General features: G+C 48.1%; 1 protein-coding gene across 1 annotated transcript in view; it reads left to right on the top strand.

Moving 5' to 3' along the window:
• Positions 1-4,580: 4,580 nt before the first annotated feature.
• Positions 4,581-10,000, top strand: part of si:dkey-154p10.3 (zinc finger protein 605) — a 9,737-nt gene continuing 4,317 nt past the window's right edge. The window contains exons 1-5 of the mRNA XM_042497392.1: positions 4,581-4,844; positions 5,392-6,004; positions 7,336-7,390; positions 8,444-8,584; positions 9,486-9,619. Of these exons, the coding sequence (XP_042353326.1) occupies positions 4,581-4,844; positions 5,392-6,004; positions 7,336-7,390; positions 8,444-8,584; positions 9,486-9,619 (1,207 nt within the window). The remainder of the gene's footprint in view (positions 4,845-5,391; positions 6,005-7,335; positions 7,391-8,443; positions 8,585-9,485; positions 9,620-10,000) is intronic.

Genomic DNA, 10,000 nt, shown 5'->3' on the forward strand with positions numbered 1-10,000 from the left:
TAGTAGTTGCTATATTGGCAGTAGTAGTAATAGCTGTAGTAGTCATAGTGGTAGTTGCTGTATTGGCAGTAGTAGTAATAGCTGTAGTAGTCATAGTAGTAGTTGCTGTATTAGCAGTAGTAGTAATAGCTGTAGTAGTCGTAGTAGTAGTTGCTGTAATAGCAGTAGTAGTCATAGTAGTAGCTGCTGTATTAGCAGTAGTAGTAATAGCTGTAGTAGTCATAGTAGTAGTAATAGCTGTAGTAGTCATAGTAGTAGTAGTAGTTGCTGTATTAGCAGTAGTAGTAATATCTGTAGTAGTCATAGTAGTAGTAGTAGTTGCTGTATTAGCAGTAGTAGTAATAGCTGTAGTAGTAGTAGTAGTAGAGTTAATGTCTTACAGGAGGGAGGCAACAATTGGCAGTGAAACTACATTTCCCATGAGTCTGGGAATAAAACTACATTTCCCATGAATCTGGGAATCATTTGTTGGTTTTTCTCTGTAAACACAGCACTTCTCTGTTGTTTTCAGAGAACCTCAGCTGGAAGGAGCCCTCTCCTCCTCCTCCTTCCTGACCTCCCCCTCCTCTCTGACCTCCTTTTCCTCCTCTCTGACCTCCCCCCCTTATCTCTGACCTCCTTTTCCTCCTCTCTGACCTCCCCCCCTCCTCCTCCTCCTCTCTGACCTCCTTTTCCTCCTCTCTGACCTCCTCCTCCTCTCTGACCTCCCCCCCTCCTCCTCCTCTCTGACCTCCTTCTCCTCCTCTCTGACCTCCTTCTCCTCCTCTCTGACCTCCTCCTCCTCTCTGACTTCCTTCTCGTCCTCTCGGACCTCCTCCTCCTCTCTGACCTCCTGCTGCTCCTCCTCCTCCTCTCTGACCCTCCTCCTCCTCCTCCTCTCCTCTTCCTCCTCCTCTCTGACCTCCTCCTCCACTCTGACCTCCTTCTCCTCCTCCCTGACCTCCTTTTCCTCCTCTCTGACCTCCTCCTCCTCTCTGACTTCCTTCTCTCATCCTTTCGGACCTCCTCCTCCTCTCTGACCTCCTTCTCCTCCTCTCTGACCTCCTCCTCCTCTCTGACTTCCTTCTCATCCTTTCGGACCTCCTCCTCCTCTCTGACCTCCTTCTCCTCCTCTCTGACCTCCTCCTCCTCTCTGACTTCCTTCTCATCCTTTCGGACCTCCTCCTCCTCTCTGACCTCCTGCTGCTCCTCCTCCTCTCTGACCACCTTCTCGTCCTTTCGGACCTCCTCCTCCTCTCTGACCTCCTGCTGCTCTTCCTCCTCTCTGACCTCCTTCTCGTCCTTTCGGACCTCCTCCTCCTCTCTGACCTCCTGCTGCTCCTCCTCCTCTCTGACCTCCTCCTCCTCTCCTCCTCCTCCTCCTCCTCCTCCTCTCTGACCTCCTCCTCCTCCTCCTCCTCCTCTCTGACCTCCTCCTCCTCCTCCTCCTCCTCTCTGACCTCCTCCTCCTCCTCCTCCTCCTCCTCTCTGACCTCCTCCAGGAGGAGGCAGCAGCGAGCGGGCGTGACATAAAACCGTAGAGGAAGAGTAGCGGAAGTAAACAGCGGCAGCAGCAGCGGTGAGTTTGAATGTTTCATCCGTCAAATTGTTTGTTGATTTGTTTACTTGTTGTTGTTTATATCCAACCTGTACATGACGTAGCCTCTGCTAACACTGTTAGCTTCCCCTCAGCGTTTGAAAGCTCCGGTTAGCTTCACGTTAGCTTCACGTTAGCTTCACGTTAGCTTTCCGTGATGCTAATTTCATGACGTGTTTGTGACGTTTTACGCAAAGTTTCAGTTTTTGGTGATTGTTTACATTTAGAAAGATTTTATTTATGTTTGTAATCAAATGTTTTGGACATGTTTAGGATATGTTTGGGTTAAAACTTTGGAAACAGGTCAGACTGCTGCTAACAACAACAACAAGGACAACGGTCTATTAGGGACTGTAGGTTATTTATCAGAGGGGCGGTCTGTTAGGGACTGTAGGTTATTTATCAGAGGGGCGGTCTATTAGGGACTGTAGGTTATTTATCAGAGGGGCGGTCTGTTAGGGACTGTAGGTTATTTATCAGAGGGGGGCCTGTTAGGGACTGTAGGTTATTTATCAGTTATTTATCAGAGGGGGGCCTGTTAGGGACTGTAGGTTATTTATCAGAGGGGTTCTGTTAGGGACTGTAGGTTATTTATCAGAAGGGTTCTGTTAGGGACTGTAGGTTATTTATCAGAGGGGTTCTGTTAGGGACTGTAGGTTATTTATCGGGGGGGTTCTGTTAGGGACTGTAGGTTATTCATTGGGTGGGGTTCTGTTAGGGACTGTAGGTTATTTATCGGGGGGGTCGTCTTTGATGTTTGAAACTTGGAAGTTGAAGCTGAAATTCTGGAGTTTGGTGGTTCTTCATTCTTGTTGTTCTGCTGGTTCGTTCAACATTAACAAGGAAGACAGAAACTTATTTAAAGTTTGAAGTAAACAACATGCCGAAAAACCTCTAAAATCAATAAAAATATTTAAAGAAAAGAAAACCGCCAGATATTTTTAAAGAGAAAAGACACATCAGAACTGTAAAAAGTTAAAGAAATTCATCAAAAATTTTCTCTCTTAAGATTGTAAAATATTTTGAAAGAAAAAAAAGGTCCCAAAAATTTTAAAGAAAAAATCTGCAATCATTTTTAAAGACAGAGAGCTAAATTTTCATGGAAATTTATCAGTAAAAACGTGTTTGAACCCAGAAACAAAGGACACAACAACCAGTAAACAAACATGTAACCAAGTTCAGCCTCCACCGCCGCCTCCACTGCCGCCTCCACCGCCGCCTCCACTGCCGCCTCCACCGCCATTGTCATCAGGGGAGAAACAACCTCTCCATCACAGACCAAAGACATTTTGTGGATTGTTGATGTTGTAGCTTGAGGTTCTGGCTGTGATCCTGAATCTGATCCTGTCTCTGATCCTGAATCTGATCCTGTCTCTGATCTTATCTCTGATCAAGTCAAGTCAGTTTTATTTATAGAGCCCATTATCACAAAACATGGTTTGCCTCAGAGGGCTTTACAGTGTTCGACATCCCTCTGCCCTCAGACCCTCACATCACCCGAGGAAAAACTCCCCAAAAAGAACCCCTGAACGGGGAAAAAAATGGAAGAAACCTCAGGAAGAGCAGCAGAGGATGATGAGGGGTCCCTCTTCAGGACGGACAGACGAGCAATAGATGTCGTAAATAACAACTGAAATACAATCATGGCAAAAAGGAAAGAGAAAGAGAGAGAGAGAGAGGAGGAGAGGAGGAGGAGGAGAGGAGGAGAGGAGAGGGGAGGAGAGGGGGAGGGAGGCACAGCAATAATAGAAACAGACACATGTCATATTACAATAATGATAGGTGTGAAATTATCAAATGCACTCTGTGATGATGTTTTGTGGGTGTTGATAAGAGTCTCATGAGTGTATTGATAGGGAGGTGTCCAAAGGCAAGATCACGGCATCGGCGCAACCAGGACCAGACCAGGATCAGGGCGAGCGGGGGGTCCAGTATCAGTGCAGCCACAGTACGAGCACAACCAAAGGCAGGATCACAGCACCAGCACAGCTATCACCACGGTCAGGCACAGCCAAGGTTACTGACTCTGATCCTGAATCTGATCCTGACTCTGATCCTGACTCTGATCCTGTCTCTGATCCTGAATCTCATCCTGACTCTGATCCTGACTCTGATCCTGACTCTGATCCTGAATCTGATCCTGACTCTGATCCTGACTCTGGTCCTGACTCTGATCCTGTCTCTGATCCTGACTCTGATCCTGAATCTGATCCTGACTCTGATCCTGTCTCTGATCCTGACTCTGATCCTGACTGTGATCCTGACTCTGGTCCTGACTCTGATCCTGACTCTGATCCTGTCTCTGATCCTGAATCTGATCCTGACTCTGATCCTGTCTCTGATCCTGACTCTGGTCCTGAATCTGATCCTGACTCTGATCCTGTCTCTGATCCTGACTCTGGTCCTGAATCTGATCCTGACTCTGATCCTGTCTCTGATCCTGACTCTGGTCCTGAATCTGATCCTGACTCTGATCCTGTCTCTGATCCTGTCTCTGATCCTGACTCTGGTCCTGAATCTGATCCTGACTCTGATCCTGTCTCTGATCCTGACTCTGGTCCTGAATCTGATCCTGTCTCTGATCCTGTCTCTGATCCTGTCTCTGATCCTGACTCTGGTCCTGAATCTGATCCTGACTCTGATCCTGTCTCTGATCCTGACTCTGGTCCTGAATCTGATCCTGACTCTGATCCTGTCTCTGATCCTGACTCTGGTCCTGAATCTGATCCTGACTCTGTTGTTTAAAATGTTGAAAGAAAACCAAACTGAGACATTTGTCCTGTTTTCAGTCCTCTGCCGCCTGTGACGTGCTGGTGATGTCGTTGTCGGTGACGCAGCGGTACCATGACATCACTCCCGTGACGCTGCAGCTGGTGGTGGGCGGGGCCGTGAGCTCCAGCCTGTACTGCGGTGAGGTTGAGGGGCTCGCGGGGGGGGCTGGTAGAGGCCTTCCTGGTGGAGCTCTATCGCTGTAAACTCTGTCAGTTCACCTGCGGCCTCAAGGATGCCATCAGCAGCCACCTGCTCAGGCACGCCCCCCCACGCTCACACATACCTGGGGGGTGCCGAGGGTGGGGGCGGGGACGAAGAACGGGAAGAGGTGGGGCTCCAGCGGGGGGCGTCACCCTATCAGCTGAACCTGAATGGAGAATCAAAGCAGAGCGACGAGGACGAGGACTTCCTGCTCTACAACATGCTGGACAACATGAGCCCGCCCACCTGTGACATCAGCGGCGAGGGGGGGCTGCAGGTCGCACACACCTGTGAGGTGACACACCTGACTGACACACACACACACACACACACACACACATACACACACTCATACAAAGTAATTTCCAGGCCTGGAAAAGTTTGGGATTTTGTTTCTCAATCCTGTTTAATAACTCGTGATGAGTTCAGGGACCGTTGGAAAATTAAATCCAGCAGTAATTTCTGTTTCACAGTTTCTGGCTGATAAATGAGCTCATTTTGGCAATTTGTAAAGAAAAAATGTTTTCGTTAAAAATCACCAAAATGTTAAGGCAATAAATTGCTCACATATGTATGTATATATATTTTTTGTTTGTTTTTTAAATTGCCAATAAAACAAAGACAAGCTGTCAAAACATTTGTCTTTAGAAATAACCATAAAATTAAAACAATTTTTTTTTCTTTTAAAAGTCACAAAAAAAAAATGTTGAAATGTCATTTTCTCCGGAGAGTCCCTGAAATCTGTCCGTGAGTGTGAGGCGGTGTGCTGACATCACAGCTGGTCGTGGTGCGGCGCTGGTCTGATGCGTTTCCTGTACGCCGTGTGGTCGTTTCCTGTGCAGGTCAGCACGCTGTTTGAGGAGGACGCCTCCATCTTCCCTCTGAAGGGGGACGCCGAGGAACTGTCCTGTCCCATCCACCCCCCCGACACCCAGGAGGACACGGCCCAGTCCGCCCACCTCATGACTCTGGGTCTCTGTCGCATCTCAGCCGCCAAACCTGCTGCTCCTGCTGCTCCTCCTCGCAGCTCCTCCCGACCCCTCCCCCCCCCTCCTCCTGATGACCCCCCTCGCCTGTCTCACGGCCTGAAGCAGAGTGAGATGGACAGCGATCGGAGGAGGACGTCCCCACGCAGCAGGAAGAGGCTGCCGTGTCTCATGTGTCCTCTGACGCTGCCGTCGCGGCGCCTCCTGGACGTCCACGTGCGGTCGCACCGGGTGTCCGGCGGGTTCGGCTGTGTCCGCTGCAGCCGGACGGCCGCCACCTGGGAGGAGCTGGAGGCTCACTGGAGGAGCCACAGCAGGAGGAGGAGGGAGGAGCTAGAACAGAGGAGGAAGGTGGCGAGTCGGTTCAGCTGTCCCGTCTGTCTGAGGACGTTCAACAGCGCCGCGTCCCGAAACACTCACCAACAAACGAAGGACGGCTGCCGTCAGCGTCACGACGGCAACGGCTCAGGTGCAACCTCCTGCAGTCAGACACTGCTCCTTCCTCCATCATAGATGCTCCTCCTCTCTGAGCCATGGAGGAGTCAGAGCGAGCAGGCGGGAGGAGGAGTCAGAGCGAGGAGGCGAGGAGTTAGAGCGAGGAGGCATTGAGCAGTCAGAGCGAGGAGGAGTCAGAGCGAGGAGGCATGGAGGAGTCAGAGCGAGGAGGCATGGAGGAGTTAGAGCGAGGAGGTGAGGAGGAGTCAGAGGGAGGAGGCATGAAGGAGTCAGAGCAAGGAGACATGCAGGAATCAGCGCAAGGAGGAGTCAGAGCAAGGAGGCGTGGAGGAGTCAGAGCGAGCAGGCGAGGAGGAGTCAGAGCGAGGAGGCGAGGAGAAGTCAGCGAGGAGTTAGAGCGAGGAGGCATTGAGCAGTCAGAGCAAGGATGAGTCAGAGCGAGGAGGCATGGAGGAGTTAGAGCAAGGAGGCATGGAGGAGTCAGAGGGAGGAGGAGTCAGAGCGAGGAGGCATGGAGGAGTCAGAGCGAGGAGGAGTCAGAGTGAGGAGGCGTGGAGGAGTCAGAGCGAGGAGGTGTGGAGGAGTCAGTGAGGAGTTAGAGCGAGGAGGCATGGAGGAGTCAGAGCGAGGAGTCAGAATGAGGAGTCAGAGCGAGGAGGCGAGGATGAGTCAGAGCGAGGAGTCAGTGAGGAGGAGTCAGAGCGAGGAGGAGTCAGAGCGAGGAGGCGAGGATGAGTCAGAGTGAGGAGGCGAGGAGGAGTCAGAGTGAGGAGGAGTCAGAAATCTTTTTTTTTTTTTTTTAGCATTTTTAAAGAAAAAAGTTGGATTTTTTTTTGTGTAATTTTCTTTTTCCTTAAAAAAATTTGTTGAATTTCATTTTTTTTCCAAAGTTTTTAGAAAAGAAATGTATCTTTTTATTTTAGTTTTTTTTTTTTTTAAATTGCCAAAAAATGTTTGAAGAAATCAGACAATGAGGACAAGCGTTGAGGAGTGAGCTGTGTGATCATGGAGCGTTTCTGCTGCAGCGCTCGACTCTTTTCTTCGTTGGTGTCTTTGTGGTTGTGCTGCTCCACGTTTTCCTCCCGGTGACGCCTCGGACACCGAACGCCGTCAGGTTTCATTCAGACAGCAGAGTTTATGTGTTTGGTTGTCATGGAAACACTCAGCAGGTGGATCAGCTGAGAGGAGCAATCAGCTGTTTCTGATAAATATTTTAGTGGATTTAAAATGTATTTTGAGTTGTTTGTACTGTGTACTGGGAGTACTTTTACTGCAGGAAATGCTGTGAGTACTTCCTCCACCACAGTGTGTAATGATCACTAACATGTCATGTGACTCCTGCAGAGTTGCGGAGGGGCCGGCTGATTGGACGAGCAGGAGCGAAGGAGGCAGGTGACAGGTGACCCCTCACTCACCAGCTTTTATTCTGAAAATGTTACAGCAAAGCAAATCATGACCTCATCATTCGGCATCACCCAAAAAACTAGAGGACGGAGGAAATCAACAAAAAAATAAATAAAAATTGTTTTAATTGTAAAAAATATTTAGAAGATATTATATTATTATATTTGGAAAACGTCCCAAATGATGACAGAAAACATGCGTTTTTCTTCAAAACATCTGTGGTAAAATAAATAAAAATCCAGCCATTTAAAGGTGTCTGCTCCTGAAAATGATAAGGCATGGCCCCCCAACACACACACACACACACACACACACACCCACCCACACACACGCACACACACGCACACACACGCACACACACACACACACACACACAAATAACAAACAGTCCCTAAGTTATTTTTAAATATTCAGCTCCAACCCTGTTCTGAATCCATTAGTCTTAGATAATCTGTATAGATAATCTATATTTAAAAAGCTGTTCTAAAGTGATTAAAGGAACCGAAGAGGAGGATCGATGGTCGTTTCAGGGAATGTTAGGACTTTAAAACCTGACTCAGAGTTCTGGAAAAGTCCTGGAAAAGTCCTGGTAAAAATGTGTGTGAACCCTGCAGATCAGATGGACGTGACTGTGTTCATTAAAGATCCAGAGCAACGAAAACAATCACAGTCCAAACTGAAAATCTCATGTTTATATAATAATAAAACATTTAAAATAATAATAATCATCGTAATAAAATACTAATACTAATAATATTAATAAATAATAATGATAAAATAATAATGATTAAAAGATCATGATAAATAAAATAACAACAGCAATAATAATGAAAATAATTAAATAATAATATTTAAATAATAATAATATTGAGTTGTGCGATGCTGCAGCTGTTTGTGTGTTTGCTGCTGTGAATGAATCTGTGTCAAACTGTCATCACAGCCAATCAGAACTCTCTGTGTGTGTGTGTGTGTGTGTGTGTGTGTGTGTGTGTGTGTGTGTGTGTGTGTGTGTGTGTGTGTGTGTGTGTGTGTGTGTGTGTTTTCCCAGTGAGACCAGCAGGTGTCAGACTGGTTCACTGCACAGTGTCTCACAGCAGAAGAAGCAGAGCAGTAGAGGACACACAGAGAGACGGACAGAGGGACAGAAGGACAACAAGGAGAAGGGCTTCTGTTGCTCTCTGTGCCACAGGTGACTACACTACTACCCATAATCCACCAAGTCAAGTCAATTTTATTTATAGAGCCCATTATCACAAAACATGGTTTGCCTCAGAGGGCTTTACAGCAGGCACCCTCCCTCTGCCCTCAGACCCTCACATCACCTGAGGAAAAACTCCCGAAAAAACAACTCCTGTAAGAGGAGGGGGGGGTTGATGAGAGTCCCATGCGTATTTTGATTGTGGACGCGTGGCTCATAATTGTGGCAGTAGAGGGTTGCATCAAGCGCGATTACGGCAACGGCACAACCAGGACCCACAACACAGGCTTAGTTTCAGGCAGGACCACAGCAACGGCAAAACCAAGACCACGATCAGGGCGCGAGCCGGATACAGTATCAGTGCAGCCACAGCTCCTGCCTTTGGTCGTGCTCAGGCGCAGCCAAGGTTGCTGCCAGGATCGGGAAAACTAGGAAACAAGAGAGCAGGAACGCTCCGGAGAGGCAGCGGAGTTAGCGTAATGCAGTAAACAGACATGAGCGTTTTCAGATGGAGGGAACGAACGAGACGGAAAAGAAGCTCAGCGCATCAGTCCAACTAAAACACAAGAAACTTGTGCTCCAGGAAAGGATAAGCACTCAACGAAGAACCGACGGTCACTCAGCAGCAGCTATGACTGAAGTATAAAGACAGGAGAGCAGTAACAGAAAAGAAAGACAGGAGGCAGAGACAGAGGGACAGGTCTGAACGGACCAAAAACCTTCCCCGCCGGATCAATCTGATCACAAACCAATCACAGGAGAGGACGTGCGGCTGCTTCCAGCCTCAGTGAGACACCGGCTGCGTCCCAATTCTCTCATCAGCTGTGATCAGCTGTGTGTGACAGGTGTGTGTGTGAAACAGGGCTGTGATTGGTCACTTCTCTGTTAACAGGAAGTTCTCCACCAAACTGACTCTGAGGCGTCACCTGGGCGTCCACGGAGGAGACAAACCACACATCTGTCCTCACTGCTCCTACAGCAGCAGACTGAAGGCCTCACTGCTGCAACACCTGAGGACACACACAGGTAACACACACACACACACACACACACACACACACACACGTAACACAGGAAATAAATGTACGTCCCTGAGAGACAGCCGTCCCAAATATCAGCCTGATGAGTTCAGTTTGAGACAATAAAAGACAGACAGTGAAGTTTTACAGTAACAAGGAGCAGCAGAGACAGACAGAGACATCCATGTCTCAGAGGACAGCGCTGAGCATGATGGGACCGTGTGTGGAGGTACAAAGTAGATTTATTGTCATTTTTCTTAAACGTGGTTTGGAAAGAAATGAAATTTTATGTTGATCTTAAATCCTGCTACTCAATTCAAGTCAAGACAGTTTTATTTATAGAGCCCATTTTCACAAAATATGGTTTACCTCAGAGGGCTTTACAGCA

This window comes from Plectropomus leopardus, chromosome 12 (genome assembly GCF_008729295.1).
Source record: "Plectropomus leopardus isolate mb chromosome 12, YSFRI_Pleo_2.0, whole genome shotgun sequence".
Lineage (NCBI taxonomy): Eukaryota > Metazoa > Chordata > Actinopteri > Perciformes > Serranidae > Plectropomus > Plectropomus leopardus.